The sequence below is a fragment of the Neofelis nebulosa genome, chromosome 4, assembly GCF_028018385.1.
Source record: "Neofelis nebulosa isolate mNeoNeb1 chromosome 4, mNeoNeb1.pri, whole genome shotgun sequence".
NCBI lineage: Eukaryota > Metazoa > Chordata > Mammalia > Carnivora > Felidae > Neofelis > Neofelis nebulosa.
In genome coordinates this window covers 15,002,004-15,028,209 of record NC_080785.1, presented here as the reverse complement: position 1 = coordinate 15,028,209, position 26,206 = coordinate 15,002,004, and the positions used below count along the sequence as shown (strand labels likewise).

Here is a 26,206-nt window from a genome sequence, read left to right as displayed (position 1 = left end):
TCTTAGTTTATCTGGAATCCAGGCAGTCACGAAGCTTGGATGACAAGAATTTTTTTTTTTTTTTTAACAGACAGAAGTCAGGGAGGGCAGTCATTGCTCAGACAATGAGATTCAAGCAAGTGTTGTTCTGAATCTATGAGCTCTGTGGGGGAGAAGGTGGATGAAGCAGACAAACTGAGAAAGACAAGGCAGAAGGAAAAGAAGGGAGCAGGTGAAGAAGGAAGAGAAGAAGACACAAAATGGAAGAAGCGGAGGGGGAGAAGCAGATTGTCAGCAGGGGAGGCAAAGCAGGGAGAACACAGGGACACTGAGCGGATGGAGCCATTTTCATTGCTCCGGGAGCAGGGGAAACCAGGTATATACTGTTCTGCAAACGACATTATTAGCTGCCTACCATATGGCTTCTGAGGTACGTGAGAAGGGAAAGGCAGAAAACAAAATGTTAGTCAGTTAACACTGAAAACAGAAAATAAGTCTGGGTAAATTCTGCAAAGTGTGAGAATAGCAACCTGTGGGCAGGAGATCAGGGTCTGCACACGACATATATCAAGGTTCAAAGAGGACATTTGTTCCCAAACCATGCTAGCGCTGTTTCAGATAAGGTTGTTTCCTGCCATCCATAATTCGTGTTCCTAATGGTGACCCTGCAGCATGACAAGAACTTAGAGGAAACTTCTAAATTTTCAAAGAAAGATGAATTACGTTGAGTGTGTTTTGACTAGTGGATGCAGTTTGAATGGTAAGCGTTCTAGTTTTTGGAAAATTGTGAATCCATGGATGAAAGACAGACCAGGTCTATGATCCCACAGCCTGGTGGGTGTGGCAAGGAGGCCGGGGCTGCAAAGCTGTCCTGACAGGGAATCATAATCCTTATCATCAGTAGCTCCCACTGGACATGAGGGCTTGTTACGAATATTTTACATGGATTTCCTTACTTAATCCTCACAATAACTCTATGAGGTATATTTCATCATTATCCTCATTTTGTAGATGAGGAGACTGAGGCTCAGTTTTAAGTAAATTATCCAAGCAAAGAATTAGTAGAACCGGGATTCGAATCCAATCTGGCTCGGGAATCTATGTGCCTAACTTCTACGTCACTGATGTATAATTTCTTTATTTATGCCTCTGTCTTCCTCATGTGTGTTGGTTTGCAAACTGGTCGCCGAACCCAGAGGGCAAGGAGAGACTGAAGACGCAGAGTGTGCAGACTCCCAGGCAGCAGGTGAGACAAGCAGGGAACCTACGGGCTGGTCTGAGACGCAACAAGACCAGTAGATCTCCGCCACCTCCAGCTAGGATCTCGAAAGTTGAGATGGAGGCCATAAGGGGGCTCATCACATATTTAGTCCGGGCCTTAAGAACACCTTGCTCTCTTGGGAAAATGGCTCCCACTGTGGGAACAGAAGGCAGAATGTGCATTCCAAGGACTGCGGCCAGGTGAGTTGCCTCCCCAGTCTAGCTTGTGGGTCACCCGGGGGTCACGTCCTCTTGATGACCTTCTGCAACACTTCTGGTTGAAACCTCCAGGTCAGTTTTCTCAGAATACTTTAGGGAGGTCAGTTGCCTGAGAGCTTCCCCCCCTGGGGTGGCCACACCTCATTCCTGATGCTGGTTTGGAGGAGGATGCTTCCTTCTCTAGCAGGCTCTCCCTGCCCTCATCACCTTACTCCACTTCCATCCCTGGACACGTATCACTTTCTGGTAAGTCGAATTTTGGGTCTTCCTTCTCATTTTGGTTCCCCCTTGCCTGACTACCTAAAACAAATCATGGGGGCGCCTGGGTGGCTCAGTTGCTTAAGTGTCCGATTCAATTTCGGTTCAGGTCATGATCTCACGGTTGGTAGGTTCGATCGAGCCCCGGGTCGGGCTCTGTGTTAACAGCACGGAGCCTGCTTGGGATTCTCTTTCTCTCCCTCGATCTCTGCCCCTCTCCCACTCACAAGCACACGCAGGCGTATGCACTCTCTCTCTCTTAAAATAAACTTAAAAATAAAAAGCCTAAAACACATCACAGGGTTTTGTTTTTCTATTTGTATTTGTATTTGTATTTGTATTTGTATTTGTATTTGTATTTGTTTTTGACAACCACGCGGCTTATTTTGGTACTTCTCTGTCACAGAGCAGGATTTCCCCCAATTTTTATTAAAGAAATGTTTTTGGTCTTCACTGTGGTTTGAATGCCTGTGCTCTGCTCCTCTCTTTCCAAGTCTCCCTCCTGCTCCCTTCTCCCCTTTCTCTCTCTCCTGCTTCTTGAAACACCTCTCTCCTTTGCTGTCCGTTACCCTCCCTTCCCATGGGAGGGTCTCCAGATGAGCCTCTTCCTGTGCCCCTTTTCTGTGGGCACCTTGCTTCCCCTCCCCTGCCCCCTGCTCCCCCAGCCTCTTGCACTTCTTCCTCCAGACCCTCTCCTGGTGGCCCCGTGCACTCAAAGTTTCACTACCATCCACACGCCCACGATGCCCGGTTCAGGGCCCCCGCCCAGATGCCACCGAAGCTCCTTTTACACGTCCAGCTCTCTGCTAGATCTCACAGACCAGACACCACAAAAGTCCTTTGAAGCCTCCAGTTCCACCTCCTTAATGTGGCCTGAAAGGTCATGTGGGATTTGGTATCCTCGCTCCCTGCTCCCTGCGGCACTGTGTTCCCAGCTTTCTGCACAGCTTGGAGTTCCCTGCCTTGATCTTGAATGGCCTTGCCCCTGCCTGCTGGTAAATGGCCTTCTGGGGAGGAAATAATCCCTGATCTGTAGCATGCGTGGCTTTTCTGGTGTAAATACTCCCACCACAGCCAACTTCAAACTTATATGATGTCATTAAACGTGGAGTTGAGAAGAGGTAGGCAGTGGCCACAATTAGACAGTATTTTCACCAGACGTATGCAATAGACCTGAAAAAAAACTCAAGGGCAGAGATAATAGTAAAATGTAGTAAAATAATTAGGGAGTGATACATTTTTAGTATTTATTGTCTTTTTTGTGATTTATTCAATCATAAACTTGCATCATTTACTTTTTAATAATTGTAATAATTAAAATAATTTTAATAATTTATGATCGTGTGTAACAGCCAGCTAGCAAGATGCCTGAACATTTAATGATTGGTCCTCGTGAGCCCATTCAAACCAGCTCCACGGCCCCACTGACTCCTTTCCCAGAGACCCCTCCTCTTCACCAACATCTGGCCAATGCTTATTCTTCCTTTAAGAGTCAGCCCTGCTCATGCTGGGAATGTACCGCTCTTCTGTCTCCATCATTGTTCTTACCACATGGCGTGGCAATGATCTGTCTATACACCTCTCTCTTCTCCTATTCCATGAGCTTCTTCTTCTTTATTTTTTAAGATTTTATTTTTAAGTAATCTCTACACCCAACGTGGGGCTCAAACTCACAACCCCAAGATCAAGAGTCACATGTTCTTCCAACTGAGCCAGCCAGGTGCCCCCCTCTTCCATGAGCTACTTGAGGGCAGAGGCTATGTTCCATTCATCTTTATAATCCCAGTACAGTGCCTGGTACACAGCAGATACTCCAGGAATTATTATTTAAAAAATTGTTGATGCCTTTGCTCTTGGCCCCATCCCTCCCTCACCCATCTCCCTTCCATTCACTCTGGGAAGAGCTATGGACTGCATTATGGAACAGGGAGCCAGGTCTCAATGAAAACAATGCTTGTTGATTGGCTTAACTGACCAACTGGACCAGAGCATTTATAGCTGTGAATAATTTATTCATATATTCAAGGTAGGAAAGGGTGTGCTCTCCCAGCTAGTCCCCAGACAGGGGGTCCCCCACGGCCATGAGTGTCATGGTTCATGTTGACAGCATATAGGATGTAAACTCATCACTCGTGGGAAAGTGATCATTTAAAACAGTTGTACATTTGATGTCCTTCAGCCTTTATGCTCAGAACTAGTCTGTTTTACTGAATGAGCTGAACATTCTAAATCATCATTCTGACCGACAGAAAATCAGAGCCTTCCACCAGGAAGTGTCGTTATCTGTTGGACTGGACAGAACAGTGAGTAAGCATCTATTACATAACAGGTGTATTAGCAATGGGAATGGATCAATGGAAAAGGAATCTATAAATGTACTGATGAAACTGGTGATATTTTTCCAATTTTTCAAGTGAGTGCTTGTTATTTAAGGACACAGACCCTAATTACTCAGCATTTTTGAGTCACTCACATTTTTTTTTTTTGATTGACCACGCAGGCTGTTATCTTAGGGTTCCTAACTTACCACCCATCTGCAGAACATAGCTCCAGCCTCACAGAGGCTCTAGAATTGTTATTTGATGCTTCACTAGTATGATTTGTTTATATAACTGAATCTTTTTGTTTTCTAAGAAGATTCAACAGTTCCATTAAGCAACAGCAAAAGCAGTAGTCATTGCTTCAGAACAGACTTCAATGTTAGCAAGATTTATATTTCACAAATAAATATTTAAAAGCAAATCATAACAGAGTGAAAACCAACTATCACACATACCCAAACTACGCCAGCTAGTCTGGGCCCGTGTCTCATAAGAATTAAATGTTTATAAAACCTGTGTCAATTTTACTCCATCCCCCAAGAAAAGCTTGGTGTCTTTAAGATTCTGTCTGTACACATATATCAGTCTGAAAAGCAAAATCAAAAGACTGAGGTCACATGAATTTAAATTGAATGATCTCAGCCTTTTGGTTTTAATTTCTGAATTTAATTTGAATTCGCGTAAGTAGAATTTGAAAGAACTTATTTTTGACTGGATTCAACCTGAAAATACTGACATTTCTTACAAATCTCCTTTTACAGGGAAACATCATTTCTTGCCTCTAATGGGTACAAATCTGTGTATACCCTGCACACACAACCATTCTTTGTTACAGTGGATACATGGGTCACATCTGAGGTGAATAGATGTCTCCCAAGAGTCTAAGATTCACGAGCCGAGGTGTGGTGTGGGTGACAGGGATAAAGCTGTTCTCAGTAGATGTTTCAAAAAAAGAGCTGTGCCTTTCAATTAGTCTGAAAGCCAAATTATCCCCACTGGAGAAGGACAGAAAGGCATGAACAGACTCTTCCCACGTCTTTGAAAACATCAACATCTTTGGAGAACTGACTGTTCATTCTTGACAATTCTGGACTAGAGATGATTCCATGGCACGACTGGGGCTCTTGAACAGGGAAGCCAGGGACCTAATTCTGTAAGAAAAACCTAGACATGGTCTACAGAGTCAATACCCAACTGTCAAAGCAACAAACGAAGGAAAAGAAGAAAAAAGAAAAGGACTTTTTCACTCAGACAAGAACCACAGGAGTAATTAACCTGAAAGATGGAAAGAGCAAATGACCTTTGGTGAGGAATCTTTTCTGAACATTTCAAGCAGGATTTGACTGCTTTATGATACTTCAGATGGCACAGAAGATACTCTACTGTGAATGAGAAATACCCCCTTTAAAATGAGCAAAGCCTTAAATTAGTCCACACGACAGTGTCTCTGGCCAGGTGGAATATTTCAACCCTGCACTTCCTGGCCTGTACCCTTTAGAGCAATTGCATTTCATAAATTTCGGGAACGTGCCTGGAGCAGATGGTTGAGACACGGGAACGGTCATAAATCTGGGGCTCAATGGCTTCTAGCTCCCAAATTCAAGGTGCTCAAGTGCTGATCTTGGCACAACTGGAAGTCATGCCACAGAGTAGTCTTCCATAGGTGGAAAGTCGGTATCTTATATTTATTTCTTGTTGCTATCCTTGAAAAGCAGCAGCATATAGGAATGGTAGAAGAACTTCCCTTTTTCAGTGCACCATAAAAAGCTAGATGGAAGCTCTTTCCAAGGCAAGGATAATTAGGTTGAAATGTTCTACATTTTGTGGCCAATGCCGAATTCCTCCTGAGCAAATATACGTGAGCACAGGGAGATGATATTGACGGTACATCTTTGGGAAGAAACTGAGATGGAGTGAGGGCACCTGGGTGGCTCAGTCGGTTAAGTGTCCAACTTCAGCTCAGGTCATGAACTCATGGTCTGTGGGTTCGAGCCCCGCGTCGGGCTCTGTGCTGACAGCTTGGAGCCTGAAGCCTGCCTCAGATTCTGTGTCTCACTCTCTCTCTCTGCCCCTCCCCTGCTCATGCTCTCTCTGTCTCTCAAAATAAATAACTAACTAAATAAACATTAAAAAATTTAAAAAAAAAGAAACTGAGATGGAGTGAACGAAAACCTTCTATGGATAGTTATCTTCTGAGCAGTTTGCTTGCAGGCCAAATCAAAAGTTTTTCCAGAACTTTCCCCCATTTACAAAAGTAATATATGTTCATTCTAGATTTTTAGAAGTTCAGACAAACATATGGAAGAAAATTCCCTTTGCTTTTCCCACGTGTATATGCAAAAACACATCCTTTGCCCTGTATTACATTTTGTGGATTAGGCCTAAATAAAGATAGTACTCTTCTTAGAGATTGGTTTTGAAATGAGTAGGAGGGACATGAAAGAAGGAGTGGAGGTAGACCATACCACCTCACTACATTCTCAACCCCATTTTGGGGGGAAAGAATGGAGAGCCCCTTTATTCCTACATGGATTAACATGGCACAGGATAAGCTTCCCGTGAAATATGCATAATTACTACCTCATTCAAAGTACTTTGAATGTCTGCAAACGTTTGCTGGGTCACTTGGTTAATCTTCTGAAGAGGCACCCATTCTACTTAAGGACAATGAGTGAAGAACATCTCGAGCAAGGCACGGACCTTTCATATTCAGTCCTTCCAATAAGCGATGTTTCAGAGACCTCCCAGCATTGGGTCAATGACGTCCTTTCAGGAGATGTTGGACTACCCTTGTTGGAGTCATCAGATCATTTCCTTCATGTGTAAGTCATTCCACAGTACCACAGAGCGACCGGCCACACACTGGCCAAGAAAACATGCTTCTGGTCAAGGGGCTGAGGAAAATGTATTGCCCACTAGACTGCTCATGGCTTCCTGAAAAGTGTTTGAGATGAAAGGATAAGTCTAGGCTTCCTTGGGTTTGTCCAAGCACTAAGTTATTTATACCCTGCTTCTTTTGAATAAAAACACCCATCACAGACTTGTGGACTATGGCCACCCAAACTGTTCTCAGACCTTGGATTGGGTCCCTGAATCTCATATAAACATTTTTCTTTGGTTATGTAATTGAAGCTGCCTGATCGTGTGTCAGGAACCCTAGAGCACAAGGACTGTGGGTTTGCTAGATCTTCTTTGTAACCGTGTTAAATGTTCATGAATCCTAGGATCAATAATAACAGATAGAACATACACCTTTTCCTGCCAACAGCAGGTATAAATCAGAGTTGTGATATCGGGGACCCAGTGTCCAAGCCAGCCAGGATAAATGAGGCAGAGGCAAAATGAGAGCTCCCTAGGTCCTACCTCCTGTCCACTCTGCACAAGCGATGTGTCTGCCCCCAGTCTGTTGGTGTGGATCTGGCTGTCATCTCTCTGTCTGGCCCCCCCTGGATGGGTGTTCTTTTTGTACACACACTTTGGTCACGTGGCTTTGACCAAAGCCTTCCTCCAGCACCACCTTTGCTCCACCTCTCCTGGGTCAGGCACCACAACACTGGGATGGCATCATCCCTTCACTACAGAGAGGTCATCTAAACAGGAAGAAAGAGCCTCTAACTCCATATCTCTAGATAGAGTATGAAGAGTAGCCTTCCCTTTGACCCTCCACTGTCTTCCCCATTGACTTAGCCCCTAGCCCAGGCAATTGGCTTGTTCTTCATGAAGGTTGGAATTCTAGGGCCTATGGTTCCAACCTTTGCTTTCTCCCCCAGATTGCTGGGAAGGTTAGTAGCGTGGTTATGTTTCAAATTCAGAAATCTGGAGTCTGGACTGCTCCCAACATGATGGCAGAGCTGTATGATTAAAAAAAAAAAAAAAAAAAAAATGTTGGGCAAGGAGTTCAGCAGCCAGAGTGTCAGTATTGTCTTTGCCAAATTTCACTGAACCTGACCAACACTGAGTGTAACTGCTTGGTCAAGTGGGCACTCGACGACCCTGCTTAAATCACAGGGTGATTGTCACTATCAGGTGAAAGACCAGATGTGGGAGTGGCAAGGGGAAATACAGCCTTGGGGAAACCTGATACAGGTTCTGAAGCCTGACAACAAGAGGACGTGAGCTCCCCAGAACTGGAGGAATTCAAGCAGAGACCAGTCGACTAGGTGCCCAGGATAATGAAGGCGAAAGACTAGACTAAGTGCCTATAGTCTTTCATTGGTTTCCAAAGATTGTGATTTTCCTGACTTTTCCAAAGAGGGTGATTCTTGGCACTGACCTAGAGTCCTCATATAGACTGCATCCTGTGGTCTTGATTAGAGTCTGGTACCCTGGGTCGCTGAGTCCCAGCTCCCTGAGCACAGGGCACTTCTCTTATCCATCTTCTTCTCCTAGCCCCTGTTCCAGAACTCCTGGCAGACGTTCCAGAGCGTTTCCTAAATGGGTGATGGCTCCTCTGATCTCAGTTACGAGCCTGCATCCTGTCTCAAATCCAAACCGGCTGGACCAAGTTACAAAACTTTTCGGGAAAGGAGAGGCATCCCCATGATACTGACAATGGACGCAGTTTGAATCACAATTTTACCGTCCAGCTGTTTCCATGTAAGAAAATGCAGATTCAAGGCATTCACATTTGGACTGTGAGTTAGAGTTGAGAACTCTGGCCTTGCTGTTCCAAGCCTGTGGGAGTCACATAGGGGAGCAGGACAGATGGCAAGACAGACAGGAGACAGCCAGCCAGCCAGAGAGACAGAGAGGTGTCCAGCAAAGCAGCCAGTGACAGTGGAGCCCCCACGTAGCTCCCAGGCCTTTCCTTGGCAATTTCCCTGGTTTCTAGGTAGCCTGACGAACCAGACAGAAAAATATGGCCACTTCCATGAGGGGGTTGCCTCTTTGGAGACACATTCTTCCAATCTGTAGCTCGTTTGACAAAGGAAATGCAGGGAATAACACACCCCAAACTGATTTTGTCGGTAAACATCACCCAACTGTTTTCTTATTAATTTACCTTGGCAGTATCTCTCCATTATATAATTATGTGGGTTTTTCAGACCCATATTTACTTCTATCCCACACACACCTTATGTTACCTCTTCTTTCTACTACCATATTGAGAGAAAGGACACACTTTTTTTAGTTCCTGCAGAACCTCAAATAACCTTGGTGGCAGATAAGGCAGACATCTACTCCAAAGCACTGGGTGGCTGCAGAGGGCAGGGGTGGGACCCGGGTTGGGGTAGGAGGAGCTCATGACAGGGGACGGGGCGGGGGGGGGGGTCAGGGGAACCGGTAGCTCCTATTCAGCAGGTGAGCAGTAAACAGGCATGTCCGGCCCACAGAAAATTCTGGAATCTCTAAAAGATATCTAGAAGAGCTAGAAAAAGCAAAGTGGCAGGTACTTATTATGAAAGAAGCAGGTTTTGACACAGTTCACCTTGCTTGTTAGGGAGGACTGGACAATTCGGGCCAGCCTGGTACTCCTGTCAGGGAAAGAGGGGAAGTTGAAGCCTCTCCTGGGGGAAAAGGGGAGTATTAGAGATGAAATGGGGGAAATTCATCAATAGGAACCAAACAATTTGCCAATATCCTGCAGCTCAAATACAGCCGCGTCTTCAGACCTGAGCTGCCCCCAGAGGTGCTATCTTTGAATCTAACGTGTGGGTGGAAGAAAGATGTCCAGGAGATGCTCTTCTACCTGGATTCTGATTCATCTGGTTTGGGTAGGGCTCTAAGAGTGGTCCCGGACCAGCAGTAACAGTGTCACCAGTGAATTTGGTATAAAATGGAAGTTCTCAGGCTCCAGCCCAGATCTACGCAATCAGACCCCCAGCGACCTGTGTTTTAGCAAGCCCTCCCTGTGTGTCTGATGCCCACTGACGTTCGAGAACCACCGCACTGGAGATGTATGAGACTCGGGATGCTCTTTTCCTTAAACCATTTCTCTCAGAAATACCCTCCCTGCCTCCCGCAGCCAGGCTTGGAATGCTGGGGTCCCACCCCACCGTGGAGCAGGGCGGGCACGGACTGGCTGCCTCAGGGGCCTATTCACCTGGGAGCTTTGCAGGCAAGACAGTTTGGTGGCAGGTAGAAGCCAAGTGTCCTGGGAAAGACAGGCCTTCTTCTAATTTGCACAAGGTCAGGGTTTAGTCCAACAGTGAAGCTCCTTGCTTGGTTCTGGGCTCCCCCCGTCCTTCCCAATCAATCACCCAATCCTCTAGTGGATCTCCCTGCAGAACTTACCTGAATCCATCTGGGCGTCTGCCATCCGCCACCCCCACCGTCTGGTGCCTCAGCCCTATACCTTAGGTTGCTACAGTGACCCCCCGCGGGCCTCCCTTGCTGCCCCCCAGCCCCATCACCCATCCTTCCCGACACCGTTTGGTACCTGTCCGTCCCTCCCCATTCCACTCCCCTTTCACTCATGCACACACGCGCCGCCTGCCTGCACACGCACGTGCACATGCCTGCGGCACTAGAGCCTGCCAGCTACTTTGTCGTGTGTGGGGTAAAGTCCACACTCCTCAGCCTGGTATCCAGAGGCCTCCCCTGCCGGCCCCTCCCTACCGCCAACCTTATCTTTCACGAACCTTCATAAACCTTCCTCTCCAGCCAAACTGGTCTCCTGGTAAAAACCCTGATAAGATAAGGAAGTAAAATTAGAGCCAGTGAACCCGGAACAGGCACAGGCAGCCACAAGGGTGTCAGGCTGGGATGGCTTCAGACACGTCAAATGCTCAGGAGTCTGAATGGGTGTTCTCGGGCCCTCGAGTTAGGTAATACCATGCCGAGATCCCATGGAGAATGGTACTAAGGGTTCAAGCACTCCGTGGTGCACAGGTACCTACCTCTCCCTTTCCTTACGGGATTTTGTTTGCTGTGTCTCTCGCACAAGGTCTGGCTGGAGCAATGACTTTGCGGGTATTTCGATAAACTGATATGTTTTTTAGAAAAATAGCCAAGTGCCGCGATTATGGGGACCCACCTCCATTTATTTCAGGTGCTCTTGCAGAAAGCTTACCGTTTACCTTCATAGCCCAAAGGACACTGTTGCCATCTGGTGGCTGCTACCTGAAACACAGGCGGGCATTCATTCGCTCAAACATGTCGTGAACACCTACTGAGTGACAGGCAGGCTTTCTCCTTGCCACTGGAGATACACTGTTGAATCAGGTCCGCCCTCTGTTCTGGAAAGGCTTCCACCTAGAGTATAGATATGCAGTCAGGCAACTTCAATGGAGAAAGCCTGGGATGGTATGGCAGGACGTAAAAACGCAACTCGTCATCACGGGTAGTCCCGGAAGGCTTCCTTGAGGAGGTGACATCCATTCTGCATTTTGGAAAGGCACAGGAAAGAGCCTGGCCTGTTAGGGGAGGGTGAGAATATAGAATGACACAAGGCCTGTCATAAGTCAGGTGGCACAGGTAAAAGGCAGGCAGGGACCTCAGTACACAGACCAGTACGAGGGGAGGGAGCTGGGACCAGTAAAGGCAGGCCTTGATGGAATGCTCAAGGCACCAAAGTTGACTTCTATTGGCAGAGCAAATACTTCTGATTCTCATAGCCCAGTGGGGTGGGGGGAGTTGGTTCAAGCAGCACCACATTCTAAGAGGATCTAGTGAAGTGGACCAGTCTAGTCTGGTTGGGTCCGGATGAGCATCACACAAGGCTCCAATGGCCCCAGGGAGCTGTGGGCAAGCTCCCGGCCACCACCTAGAGCAGAACCCCAGCTAGCAGCCGGTGCTACGGAAAATGGGCTCAGCTGGGGAGAGAGCAGGGAAAACGGTCAGATAGCAGCACCCTATTATCTTAGAGGCTGGTTGCTCTTTATCCCTGATCCTGAACTGACTGCTGGGCTTAGGCTTTTGGGGGGCCTCAATAGCTCCACCTTCTACCCTGTTCTAGTAGCTGGCTTCCTAGGCAGGAATCGTTGGACGGAGAACATACCCAAGATGGGACCTCCCTGTGGCAGGAATGCCGTGTGTTTGCCAAACTGCCTTTCTTTTTTTCCTGGGCCCACTCCACCTCCAGCCTCTTCTGCGGGTAGGTGTGGCCGTGCCTGAACTCTGGCCAAGGGTATGAAGGTGGGAGTGCTTACGCCACTCCCAGGCCCCACCTGTAAAAACCTTCTGCTCACCTTTTCTTCTTTGCTTTTCCCCTGAGCCAGTTGGCTGCAGATGACCCAGCAGGGGCATCTCAGGGGTAGTGGATGGCGGAGCCACAAAATTGAAGGAGCCTGAGTCCACCAAATCCGCTGCGTGGAAGGCTGCCCACGGAACGCCTGCACTTGGACTGTTGGGTGAATGAGAAATAGAATTCTGTAGCGTTAAGCCCTTGAGATGTGGGGGCCCCTTGTTACAACACCTTTCCTCCCCATTCTCTTTCTGTTCCCGCCCCCGCCAGGACGCAATTCTTATTCCTATGTTGCCGTTCTGGGGCCTGGGATTCTACCTCCCGCTCACGTATATACTTCCTTGAAGGCAGCTGCTGCCAAAACTTCTGATTATCTTCTGCTTGGGGATCCCCATTATTAGGCCCCATGCATATGTCACAGTGCCCTCTCTACTCTGTGTAGGGACTTCATCGTGCTGACTTGACTGGAATACCATTGCACTGTGCTGTCACACTCTGGATTATGAATTCTGCTTTCTGGGCATGCAGTCTGTCTTCACAATGCCTGTTCCCTCTCCACTGATAGGAGGTGAAAAATGGCTGTTCTGGGCACTAGCTTGCCTGGAAACTCCAAGACTTGCCTTAAGGCAGTCAAGCCATCTGCTGACTCTCCACGTTCACAAGCAGAACCATGCCTAATCATCAACATGGAGCCACACTCAGCCACGCGGAGTGCCAGGAGAGATCGGATGACAATTTAGAAAGTGCTCACATCTGACAAGCTGAGATCATGGGCGACACAAATTGATAGAGAAGCTGAGATGTGAAGGAGGTAGGATGGGCCATGTCTGATTAGCAATATCGAGAGCAGCCCTAGAGTCAAGTGCGTCTCCCGCCCTCTGACGAAACACACAGTCAAGGTCTGAACGGTAGCACTGCCTCGGTGCCCCTACTGTGTGACTGGGGCACCTGGGCGATGGTGACATGTGGCTGTTCGACTGTCATCTGACGAGCTCCATGCTCATTTTAATGATGAAGCCACATGGGATAGAGTTGGCCCAAATAGCATCATGTCACTTCCCTGCTTGAAGCCTTTTCTTCAATGGCTTCCCTTTCCTTTTGAAAGGAGATAGTATATTTTTCACAGGGCCCAGCAGATCTTAGGTGTTCTGACCGCTAGCCATCCTCCTACGTCATCCAGCCTTACATTTCCCCTTGCTTGATGAATCCCAGTCACGCTGGTCTATATGTTCTTCAGGCATACACAGCACAGGGCCAGGCACCTAGCACAAACTCGACAGACAAATGCTGATGGGTGAACGAGGGGCAGGGAGGCTCTTAGAAGACTCCCGCAGTCTAGTGAGAGATCACGGAGCGGTGAGTTGGGTGGGTCCCTCTCCAGACACAAGCTCCATGAGGTGGGAAGCCTGGCTTGTTTGCCATACCAGTGCAGTCTCATTTGCCTGATACTGATCAGATGCCGGCACGTTCACTGAGCCAATGAAATGAGGTGGAATGCACGAAAGAATGAACGGATAAAGGGAGTAGTGACCAGAATGAGCGTGACTTCACAGGTGGAAACAATAGGGCTTGGTGATTGACTGGATGTGGGGCTGGGGGGGCTGGGAGAGAAGGAAGGGTCAAGGATGAGCTCAAGTTTCTGACTTGGGAGCTGAGCGGAAGGTGGTATGATTTACTGACATGGGGAACGTGGCACGAGGTCGACGAGTTTAATGGAGGAAGGAGGAGGCTCTGACAATGAGTCTAGCTTTAGGCATTTCGAGCTGTTAGCATCTGTGGGGTATCTATGAGAAGAGAACCACTGGGCAGCTGGATATATTAGCCTGAAATTCTGGAATGAGAATCGGGCTGGGGAGAATAGATTTAGGAGTGATCGGCTCACGGATGTTAATTAAAGCCGAGCGAGTATATGAGATGGCAATGTGACGGGCGGTGCGGTCGCACAGTGATATATAAAATATGGTCCCTGCCCTCACAACCAATACAACGTCAAGATGTGACATAGAACCCATCCGTGTCTCCATAGCAACCTCGAAGAGAGGAGAGAGTTCTGTCCTTATTGTGGGAGGGGAAACACAAACAGATGGCTGCTGTCCCCACGTCTCCTGATGCGGGAGGTGTTCTCACTTCACGTGGGTCCCCCATTAGTGACGCTTGGAAATTCTACTCTAGCCAGTGCAAATCTGCGTCTTCTCCCACGTCTCAACCGTGGGGCCAAAGAGATGACAGAGAAGGCTGAATCAGCCCTTTCCAAACCTCCTTTTCCCTGGTTCTGCCTCTCCACACCCACCGCTCCGCCAAAACCATTCTGGGGGTGGCCGTAATGACCCGAGCGCCAAATCCAAAGATGCCTCGGTAACCACCTCACTTGACCTTTCTGTAACATTCACACCATGGCCATTTCCTGCTCCTTACAGCCGTTCTCCTGTGGCTTTGGCGAAAACAATCCCAGACCGCACGCACACGTGCTTTACTATGTGTCAAGAGCTCTGCTGAGCAGCAAGGTGCTGAGCACAACAACCTTGTGAAGGGTGTACCATTACCCCCACTTCACAGATGACAAACTGAGGTCTCAGAGAGGTTAAATAACTTTTCAAGCTAGAGAGCTAAAGAACCCAGGTCATCTGAAAACAAAAAGCTACATCCTTAAGCACTGAAATAGGGTCCCTCTGCTGGTTTTCCTGCTCTCTCGGACCATTCCTTCCTCCTCAGTCCCTTTCCAGGCACACCATCCCTTTGCACTCCATCACCCACCCCACCACCTCCCGTGCCCACCCTTCTCCCAAAGCTGCTGTTTTTGATATTCTTTCCATGGTCCGCTCTTTAACACTCTCTCTCTTCCCTGTAGCCAATTTATCCCTATGGCTTCACCCCATCCATGTACAGATGGCGCTCAAAACTCAAATGACTTCCCTGCTTCAGATTTCTCTCCAGGCCTTGCTTCCCCCTAAGCATCTTTACCTGTGTGGCCACCAGGGGCTTAGTGTGCTCACCAGGGAGGCGGCAGTAATTCCCCTACACTTGTTCCTCCTCCCCTGTGTGATTGGCACACATGGGCTCAATCAATGGAGCCAGAAATTGGGGCGTTATCCTGGATAACCCCTTCTTCACTCCTTCTTCACTCATTTCCAGTTCTACAGCTTTATTCAGGCCATTGTCTCTTACCTAGATGGCCAGCAGCCTCTTGGCTGGCCTCCCATCTTGGGTGTGACCCATCCAATCTGCCTCCTGAGGGATATTCCTAAAAGCAAATCTAATCATGTTACTGCTCAATTTAGGTCTTCATCTGGTTTCCCATGGGTCCTGGAAAGGTGTGTAAACTTTTTGGCGTGGCCCAAAATGCCTTGCATGACCTGGTCTCTGAGTATCTGTCTGTTCTCCCTCCTTACTGCCAGCCCCTGATGCCTTGGAGCAAGGATGAGCTGTGCTCCCTCTGCTAAGCACATCTGTCCTATTCTCATCTGCTCAGTGAAGTCGTCTGTCCAGTCTAAGCTCATGAGTCATCTGTTCAAACCTTTTACCAATCTCCTCCCTCCCATTTTTGTCCCCTTGTTCCTGTACCTATTTGTGTCATAGTACCTATAACACCAGGGCACTTAGGTATTTACGTGTGTGCTTCCCTATCCTGGGAGCAGAGTGCCTTGGTGGCAAGACCTAGGTCTTACACACTGGGATTCTATTTCTGGTGCCTCATGCCTAGCAATTGTTCAATAAATGTTTGTTGACTAAAGGAATGGACGGGCCCTCCTAATCTGACCTCCTGTTCTCAGAAAGTGGATGAGAATCTCTAAGATACTGGATGCTGTTGAGGAGATTGTTGTTTGCCTCTTCTACAAGGGGCCCTAGAATCATCTGCAAGGAGATAAAGCAGCCCACAGGCACACACCATCCCTCCATCTTCCTTAACTGTAGCAACTCTAGACCCCAGGGGGGCAAACATAAAGATAAACTACATCACAACCATGGTGCTGGCTTGGTGAACGATGCATTTTTAAGCCAAGATGTGACTTTAGATATAGTGGAACAAACACAGGGTTTAAAGCCAGAAGATTGGGGCTTGAGCCTGGCCGCTAGAATTTATTAACGTATGATTTTAGTCATGTAATATCTCTGAACTCTAGTTGCTTCCTCTCAGAGCCCAGGGATGAAAGGTCCTGCTCACCTACTCCTCAAGGCTGCTCTAGACTGAAATGAGGTTATATGTAAATGTTCTTTGAACTTCTGTGGTGCTGGGTGAGCCCCACTGTCCTTTTACTAGGGGTCCTGCTTGGAAGGGAGAATGTGCCCCATGCCTCAAACATCCCAGAGACATCAGGCTTAGGGCAGGCCAGCTGGGAACCTTCAGCAGAGAAGGCAACCACCACTTAGACATCTGCAGAGGCAGTTTTTAAACACAGAGAACATGGAGGAAATACCACAGAATTTATGGAGTGAAAGCTTTAAAAAGAAACACAAGACTTAAGTCAAAACAGTTGACTCAACTCTGGGGAAGATGTCTGCCTGGATGGAGGAGGAAAAAAAGGATCGACTTGGGGTGGGTTGAGACAGAAGAGAAAAAAAGCTCTGTGGGGTGTCCCACCAGGTGGGGCAAGTGGGCACTTCAACACACAGCTCGAGGCAGGGAGAATGGAAACCGCCTCTAGGGAGGTAAGCAGTTACCAGCATTTTTGAAAGGCACATCTTTGCACGCAATGCTTCCATTTCCAAGAATGTCGCTTCAGATAGCCTTACCCAAGGCCATAGCGATATGTACAAGGATGTTCCTGGTGGTCTCATTTGTAGTTGGGAAAGCTTGGAAACAATACAAATGTCAATCAGTGTGAAGGACAGGCTGAATGAATCACAACACGTCTGTACAGCAGAGCCAGTGACGTATCTCTCTAGGTATGATGTAGAAGGATATACGCATGATACCAAGTGCAGAATAGCATGGGTATGATGATCTTGTTTTTATAAGAACTGAGGACATACCTATGTTTGTATATGCATAGAAAAAAGGATGTGGGAAGACACACACTAATTTGTTAACAGAGTTTGTCTCTCGGAGTTGGAATTATAGAAGATTTTTTATACAGGTTTATAAAGTTGATTGTTTTTAATAGACATACCATTAAAAATAAAATATTCAGAAAGTAAAGGCCTGATGTTTAATTATGGTAAGCATGATGGCGACAGTCTGTCCTTCATCGCAGAAAACCCCCAATGTGTCCTTGCTTTACGTCACAGATTCCAAAATTGTGATACATTCTTAATTATGTTATTCTCTGATAAAAATGCTTATTATCTCTCATATCTGACCCTTCCACTTTGTTTTGGTTTATTTACTATCCACAATTCACTGAGTGTTATCTCTGCTTTGAGGCTAGTGTGGAAAGGGTACAATGATCTCTCCACAGCGTTTACAGCTCCCCCAAATCACATAGAAAGGGCTCCAAAGATATTAGTCAGAGGAATGAATGAGTAAACTCAGTCACTTGGGGAAAAGAACAACTCCTCAAGAAGGTCAGACACCTCTGAACTGGCCACCTCTGAACATGCAAAGGTTTTCTGTGAACAGGGCAGGACCTGTTCCAGGTGCAGGGGCAACATGTCTGTGGGGAGACACGAGGAGTATATTCTAGATGAACAGCCCGAAGAGAGAGATGGGAGACCCAGGTTCTATCACTAGGCAGCAATGAGACTTTGTACCAGTCACTTTTTCTTTCTGGGTTTTTATTTCCTCCTCCGTAAATAAGCGTTAGATTTGGCCAACATCTCTCAAAGCATGCTCCTAAGAACACTACATCTGGGATGTGTTAATAAATGCCCCTTAACAAGAATTCTGTGGTCAAATACACTTGGGAAATGCTGCTCTCTGCATGCTAGTCTTGGAGCTCCACAATGCACATTAGCAAGTTCAAGTCTCTGCGAGGTCTTTCAGGAAATAAACTTACTTTATCAATGCTGACACCAGCATTTTCTCACATGTATTTCACCTTGGAATCTTAACATTTTTTTCATGAGCATCTCGCTGATACATACACTGGTCTTAGTAATACCTGAGGTCTTTCCAGCTCTCAGAATCCATAACCGTAATGACTTGTTTCCTTCACACCAGCTTGTTCTGCCCTGAAACCCCATACCGTGGCCACTGTGGCCGAAAGCATCATATCTCAGATGGCCCTTAATGAAGCATACCTCTGCTTTGTGAGTGGGAATATAGAGATCCCTTAACTGTGTGTCAAGGTCCTGATCAAATAGGACAAAGGAGACGTAGAATATGGAGAGGGGAAGAAACATCCAAAAGAGCTGGGCTGAAGCATGGGACACTTGGGTGCAGCTGTTGGGGGCACCTAAGTAGGAATGAAAAACCGGGAGGCAGGGCAAATGGTCAGAGAAAAGGGAAGTATTTGGAAGGTACTTGGTCCTTGTGTGGTTTGCTAGCTATTTGTGGCTGTGGCTCATCTGGATTTAAATCCCATTTGTATATCGATGCCTTCCATGTTTGAATACGATCTTTTGATTAAGAGAATGGACTTGGGAGTCATATGTCCCGTGCCTTAGTTTCTTTTATAAAATAGGGTTAATAAAAAGCTTTGCCTCATAGTGTTACTTATGAAGATGAAATAAGTTAACGCATATGAATGCTCTTAGAATAGTAACTGGCCCATAGTAAGTCCTACATAAATGGCATTGTTGTCATTCATTACTGTTAGTTATATTTTCAGCCAAGATTCCTCTCTGACGTGACAACTCCACTCAGATGTGTCCCAGGCATCTCAGACTAAACAGGAGCCAAAGTAAACTCTTGATTTTTCCCACCAATACCCCAACTTCCCCATCTCAGGAAATGTCACCTCTACACATACACTCACAGCTCAAGTCAGGAGCCCAGGAATCAGACTTGTCTCCCCCTTCCCTTTCACAACCCATCCACCGGGAAGTTCCGCAGTCGACTGCTAAATATATTTCAAGTTCATCTCCGTACTTCTTTCTACTTGCATCCCTGCTCTGGTCCGAGCAGGCTCATCTCAGGATAAATGACTAGTCTTCTAAGCGGTCTCCTGCTCTTCCTCTTGCTCTTTTACAACACATTCTCCCCAGGCAGCCAGAATGCTTTTAACAAACATAAATAAGAACATATTAAAACCCTAAGTGGCCCATAAAATGAAGCCCATGCTTCTCACCGTGGCTTTGTGCTGTCTAGCTTCTGTTGACCATCTCCCTGTCTTCCCAGCTGCCTCCCTGAGTTGGCCCGCTCTACTCCAGCAGGATTAGCCTCTTTCCAGTTCCCACACACGGGAATTCCTTCCCACCTTACAGCCCTTATCTGTGTCACCATTTTTGCCCAGAAGGCTTTGCCCATGGCTCTTTATGTGATGGGCTCCCCTTCAACTGAGAATCTCAGCTTCAAACTTTCTTTTCTAGATAGATTTCCCCTATAACCCTCTCTTAGTGGGTCACTCTAGTTGTTCTCAGTCATGGCTGTGTGTTCATGACCTTCAGAGCAATTACTTCTTTGTCTACCTGTCTATTGTCTGTCTCTCCCCAGAGACATTTTCCCAGAGTCTGGTACTACTTCTGTTTTCCAAACACCGTAAACTCAGCTCAGAGCCTGGTGCCCCACACATACCGAATGGATGGATGAATGTCATGGTGCGTGAATGACTCACTGTCTACTACACCCTCCCCATTACTAAAAGTGTAATATGCTGACTAATAAGCAAAAAATAATTCTGTCTACTTTAGTCAGATAAGCTCAGAACTAGAACAAAGGACCAACGCATGAGCCTGTGGATATGCTTTTAGATGTTTGAAAAATCCTCTGACTCATGATGAGAGTGCTGACACAGGGCAAGATCTCTGTTCCAACAGCCAGTCATCAAGGGCCCCTCGGACCCCAGGAACCAATGAACTTTGTGGGATCGATGTCCTCAATGCAGCCAGTATTTTCCATCAGGCTGATACCTGACCCCAACTTTTTCTGGGACATTCAGAGTCTCCTGACCCATATCTTTACTGAATTATGAATTAATTTTTTTTGAAGGGGAGTCTTTTTTCGTAGACTACTCAGACTTCGCATCAGAGTAGAAATCTCTGGTTGCAACCACGTAGCTTCTCAGCAAACATGGGACCAGTTCTGCTGCTAATTCCCAGGGGAGTTAACATAAATGTTTATTGACAGTGCAGTCCTCAAGAAAATAAAGTTGCTGATTCACTGCCTTACACTGAAACTCTGTGTTTCTTCCCTCCTCTTCCTTCCTCTTTATAAGGAGACACTCTGACGAACAGCACATTTTGGGGACCCACTTGGTGTGATGTGTTCTTGGTTGCCTGTTCCTTCTTCCGTCTGTACAGTGTGGTCCCTGTAACAGCAGGGGCATCAGCCTCCCTCTTTCCTCTGGAGGACTGCCCCTCTTGGGACTCTGAGGAACAATGGAAGTCTTGGGGTTTCTCAAACTGGAAGTGAATGGCCCCATGGTGACAGTGGCCCTGTCAGTGGTCCTCTTGGCCCTCCTGAAATGGTAAGTGTGGCCAGCAGGTTCCCATGACTGTGACAATGTCAGAAACAGCAGCCCTGGAGCCTTGCTGGAGCCAGGGAGGGGTATGTGGGAGTGTGTTTTTCTTCTTTTCTAATCTAGAGGGAGTTGAGTATTAACACAGCCTCAGAATTAAAAGCAAACAGCCAGGTTAATCTTTTGCTAAAATGCATGAGATCAAGGTGTCAGGAAAGGCTGGTGATTCAGTGACTGAGAGCACTACACATAATTAAGTTTGCAAGAGATGGAAAAAGAAACAAGTTGGAAAGATTTGGGGAGAAGTATTTCCTCGTACCCATCATATCTTCCACCTCACTTTTCTGAGATCCTCTCCCCCTGTTGGATTTACAGCAGATTCAGCTCTCGGTTCATATGCCATTAAAAACAAAAAGGACATCGGAGCTGTCTGGCATCGTGGACCACTTTGCAGGAGGTCATTCACAGGGATTTCTGCCGGTTTAAGGACAAAGCGGTGGAACTGATTGCATAGTTTTCTGATATTTGATAGAAGGGAATGGATTCTGATGAACATAGCATGTGCCGTGCCCACAAAGTTTGAGACCCCAAAAGGACCTCGGATTTGAACTGAGAGCAGCTGTCTGTTATCTTGTTAATTCAACAGGAGGCTTTCTGAAGTTTGGCTCTGCCGAAGGCCTGTGTCTGGAGATGCAAGGGCCCACAATATGCTCCATTTATGCACATTCACCCTGCTGGTTAAACTTATTACACTTACCCACTCAAGCCAAAGCACCTGGATTTAGGTGGCTCTGGTTTTTGAGGGGAAAGTGAAAAAATTAATGGAGAACTTGAGTTTGAACAGAATTTCAATTTATGTTTCTGGTGATAATAAAGCCTTCCCTAGATTAATAACTGGGAAAGCACTTTGAAAAGCATCAAGCATTATGCAAATGCGAGGTATTATTCTTTTGGAATTTGCATAGCTGAAAATGGAATTCACGTTTGATGTTCTATGATGATGAAATTACTTCTTGGAAATTGGCTCTGAAATTCTGCTTCAGTCCCAGTGCTGTTTTTGCTTTTTTAACTGGTTTAATTATCTTTTGAACTTAGTTCTCAGTGTAGCTTCTCTTCCTTGAAACCAGCCACATGCAAAACCAGGAGCAAATGGTAGCCCTCTTTCCCTGCTGCACCCCATTTATCCATCTCAACGTGTTTCTGTGCTCAGTGATGCACACGCCTTAGTGCCAACACATAGCAGGTGCTTCATAGAGGTCCACCGCCATTGTTCGCAACCATTTAGGTAACCTAACAACAGAGGAAAATAAGTCTTCAGTGGTTCAGGCGTATTTGAAATTCCTTATTAGTATGATTATGAATATATTTTCCCATCAATAGCTATGCTCTGACTGTGGTTCTCAAAGTGTGTCCCCCCTGAATCCTCCAGGTGGTCTCAGCATTAATGTTTAGATTATACACTTTTCTACACATTTCTGTCTTTAGCGTGTGTGCGTGTGTGTGTGTGTTTTCATTTCTGTATCCTCAACTCCCAGCTCAGTGTCTGACTTACAGCACGGCCTCGATAAATGTTTGATGAACGAATGAATGAATTGCATACGTTAATGTTGCTCTGGTCATGGAAAAGGGCATGTGTCCTGACTGATAAGCTGCCGTTAACTGGATGTTTATAATCAGTGTAGATCAGGGAGTCACGGACAATAACACCGCACCATTCAGCAAGGCAGCTCTGCATTTGTAATCTATTCCCGGGGCCATATTAATAACCTGGGTCAAAGACACAGAGATTAGATAAAGGCATGAAGCAGAGGTGGTAAATAGGAAGTGAAAGCTGACTTCCACTTGTTATCGCAGAAATATTTGTTGATCTGTTAATGTACACCAGGCAGAGAGTGGGAGGCTCTGGTACAAGGTCAGGAAACAGGAGGTCTGGGTCAGATGCCCAAGGCTGGGGGATACATGGAGGTTCTGGGGTAAGCTTGGTGTCTGGAGGGAATAATGCTGAAGGAGAGCAGGCAGCAGAAGGGAGGGGCTCTGGCCATGGCTCTGGAGCTCCTAAGTCCATCCCTTGATCCAGCTCAAGACCCTCCTCTTCCAGGCAGGGCTCTAGGTAGCCTCTGAGCAACAGACTCCAGCTTGAATGAGGTGGGGTCTCCCTCCTGCTTCATTCTCTTAAGAGGTACTTGTGGGAGAAGAGGGGTGCTCAGGGAAAGCTGAGGTGGAGAGACCTCCCCCACCCCCCACAGCCATCTCGCTCCTAAGAAGAAACTATGGAGGGTGGTGTGCCCTGACCAGACTCCTTTGTCTTTCCTTTGAGAGTTACCTTTGCCATTGGGCCAGGTAAGACTGTCATGGAGAGCCTAAACTCTGAGAGTGAGGATTATGAGGATTGCTTCTTGCCTCCTCAACCAGCCTGTGAGTTCTTGCAAGGCAGGGGCGAGGTCTCATATCTCATTGCAATTCCAGAAATTTCTATCCATGGCACAAATGTTCATCTAGCGTTTGGTTTAAAGGGGGTAAAGTGAAGAAGTACAGCACCCAGGATTTAGGGTTTGGCTCCTGCCTCTTCCAGTGGCCTCATCTCCCTCATCCATCCCCCATATCCTGTTCTGAGAGCGGCCATGTTGCTGCATGAGTCCTTCCTTTGCCCTTGCTAGTCTCCATGTTTGGAATTCCCTTCTTCTCTTTCCTTCAGCACTAAGTTCAGGGGTATCTCCTCATGGAAGCTTCTCCTGTTTGTCCAGGGCACTTACAAGCCCCCAGTCAGTGCTGCTTTTATCATCTCTCATCACCTCCCCTCCCCCCAATGCCCAGTATGTAGCACTGGCACATAATAAATGCTGGCTATGGGTGGCTCAGTTGGTTAACCGTCCGACTCCGGCTCAGGTCATGATCTCACAGTCCATGAGTCTGAGCCCCGCGTCGGGCTCTGTGCTGACAGCTCAGAGCCTGGAGCCTGCTTTGGATTCTGTGTCTCCCTCTCTCTCTATCCCTCCCCTGCTCATGCTCTGTCTCTCTCTGTCTCAAAAATAAATAAAAACATTAAAAAATATATTTAAAAAAATTTTTTTAACGTTTATTTATTTTTGAGACAGAGAGAGACAGAGCTTGAACAGGGGAGGGGCAGAGAGAGAGGGAGACACAGAATCTGAAATAGGCTCCAGGCTCTGAGCTGTCAGCACAGAGCCCGACGCGGGGCTCAAACTCACGGACCGTGAGATCATGACCTGAGCCGAAGTCGGACGCTTAACCGACCAAGCCACCCAGGAGCCCCTAAAAAAATTTTTTTTTAAATAAATGTTGGCTGAAGGCTAATGCCAGCCTCTGATCTCTGCTGGTACTTTTCTTGCCGGTTCTTCTCTGAGCCTTTATAGTTCAGTACAAATCTTAACAGTTTTGCCCATATGAGTCACTCCTTTTCCTGTAAGCCTGTTGTGTTTTCAGTTGGTACCACCTTGGTGACTCCTTTTTAAATTGTTGCAGGTGTACTGTTTTTGTATCCCCACCCACCTTGTAGAACAGAGACCATGCCATGTACTTGATAAATACTTAATTGTTAAGTGTACATGTGAATTTGGAAAGAAGACCAAAGAGTTAATTTCATTTAAAAGGAGACCATTATAAAATAGGCATAGTATATTTCAGTAGTTCTCCTCAAAGTGAATTTGACACGATTTTCAACAATACTTATTTAAGTTGACAGATATGTGGCTGAGTAGCATGAACTGGGGTATAAGGAGATCAGGGCTACTCCACTGGGGCTGGAAGACGGAGCAGGCATATAGAATATATTAGCTAGGAGTACATACAAAGGTGTATGTATGAAGCACATATGAAGCAGCCTGGAGCCTGCTTCAGATTCTGTGTCTCCCTCTCTCTGTGCCCCTCCCCATCCCCGTGCTCTGTTTCTGCCTCTGTCTCTCTCAAAAATAAACATTAAAAAATTAACAAAAGAAAGAGTAGCCCAAATATTAATAGTGGTTTTTCTTCATTGGTGGGATTATGGATGATTTTTATTTCTTTTTTTAGTCTTTCTACATCTTCCACATTTCTTTCATAAGTATGAATTACGGAGCAAAAAATTGTTACTTTATGTTATTTTTATGTTTTATTATGTTACTTTATGTTATTAAAAGGAGAAGGAAATTGTTCTTCTCTAGTAGTGAAGAGGAAACCAGTTTTATGCTGTGGGAATGGAGGTTTCGGGGCTATAATCTCACTATTTCCACCAACAGAGTAGAATATACAAGGGGAATTTAGAGTAATGAGGGAGCTTCTTGGCTAATGAGGCAGTGTGAAAGGTAAACTGTAGCAGTTCCATTAAGTAGCTAAAGAGTCAAAGCAGGTAAATACATGAATACCCTGGCAGCTGAGAAGTGCTGTCTTACAGAGATGCAAGGACTTTTCATGCCAGGCTGCATTTAAGGCTCAGGAGCCCAAGACTCAGAGGAATGAGTCAACTAGTTGTGAAAATAGGAATCAGGGTGTTTTAGAGTTCTGATCAAGTCTCATTCTAAGATAACGTTAAGGTAAAATGTTATTGGTGATTATTAAGACTTAAGACTATAATGAAAATCATTGTACCTGGAAGTTTCTTTCTGATAGAGCTTGCTTTACATATAGAAGGACTAGATTCTAATTCTAAGCCCAGACCATATCTGGTAATCCAGGTAATCTAGTCCCAGACCATATTTAAAAGAAACCATTGCTCCCTGGGATGGAAGGAAGGCTCAATATCCACAAATAAATAACACGATATACCATATTAACAGAACGAAGGAGAAAAAAAATCACATAATCATCTCAATAGATGCAGAAAAACCATTTGATAAAATTCAACTTCCTTTTGTGATAAAAACTCTCAATGAATTAGGTATAAAAGGACTGTGCCTCAAGTTGATAAAGGCTGTATATGACAAGTGCACAGCTAATCTTATACTTGACAGTGAAAAGATGAAACCTTTTCCTCTAAGATCAGAACCAGACAAGGATGCCCACTCTCACCACTAGCATTCAAGATCAAGCCAGAAGTCTTAGCCATAGCAATTAGAAAAGGAAACGAAATAATAGGCATCCAAATTAGAAAGGAAGAAGTAAAACTGTCTCTGTTTGTAGATGACATAATCTTACATATAGAAAATGCTAAAGACTCCAATCAAAAAGCTGGTAGAGCTAATAAATAAAGTTTATGAAATTCAAATTCCTTAAAGTTGCAGGATATAAAGTCAAACATATGAAAATCAGGTGCATTTCTTTATAATAACAACAAACTATGTGAAAAGAAATAAAGAAAACAATCCCATTTACAATAGCATCAAAAAGAGGGGCGCCTGGGTGGCTCAGTCGGTTAAGTGTCCGACTTCAGCTCAGGTCACGATCTCGCGGTACGTGAGTTCGAGCCCCACGTCGGGCTCTGGGCTGATGGCTCAGAGCCTGGAGCCTGCTTCCGATTCTGTGTCTCCCTCTCTCTCTGCCCCTCCCCCGTTCATGCTCTGTCTCTCTCTGTCTCAAAAATAAATAAACATTAAAAACAAAACAAAACAAAAAAA

At 46.1% G+C, this 26,206-nt stretch overlaps 1 protein-coding gene and 1 long non-coding RNA gene across 2 annotated transcripts in view; one reads left to right on the top strand and one right to left on the bottom strand.

Annotated features, from left to right (window-relative positions):
* Positions 1 to 9,282: 9,282 nt before the first annotated feature.
* The window catches only part of LOC131508904 (uncharacterized), a 161,947-nt gene continuing 145,023 nt past the window's right edge, over positions 9,283 to 26,206 (bottom strand). The window contains exons 5-6 of the long non-coding RNA XR_009260208.1: positions 12,167 to 12,321; positions 9,283 to 11,231 (exon numbers count right to left, since the gene is read on the bottom strand). This is a non-coding gene — a long non-coding RNA (uncharacterized LOC131508904). The remainder of the gene's footprint in view (positions 11,232 to 12,166; positions 12,322 to 26,206) is intronic.
* The window catches only part of TBXAS1 (thromboxane A synthase 1), a 156,036-nt gene continuing 150,030 nt past the window's right edge, over positions 20,201 to 26,206 (top strand). Inside the window, exon 1 of the mRNA XM_058724107.1 lies at positions 20,201 to 20,666. Coding sequence (XP_058580090.1) covers positions 20,578 to 20,666 — 89 coding nt within the window. The 5' untranslated portion in view covers positions 20,201 to 20,577. The remainder of the gene's footprint in view (positions 20,667 to 26,206) is intronic.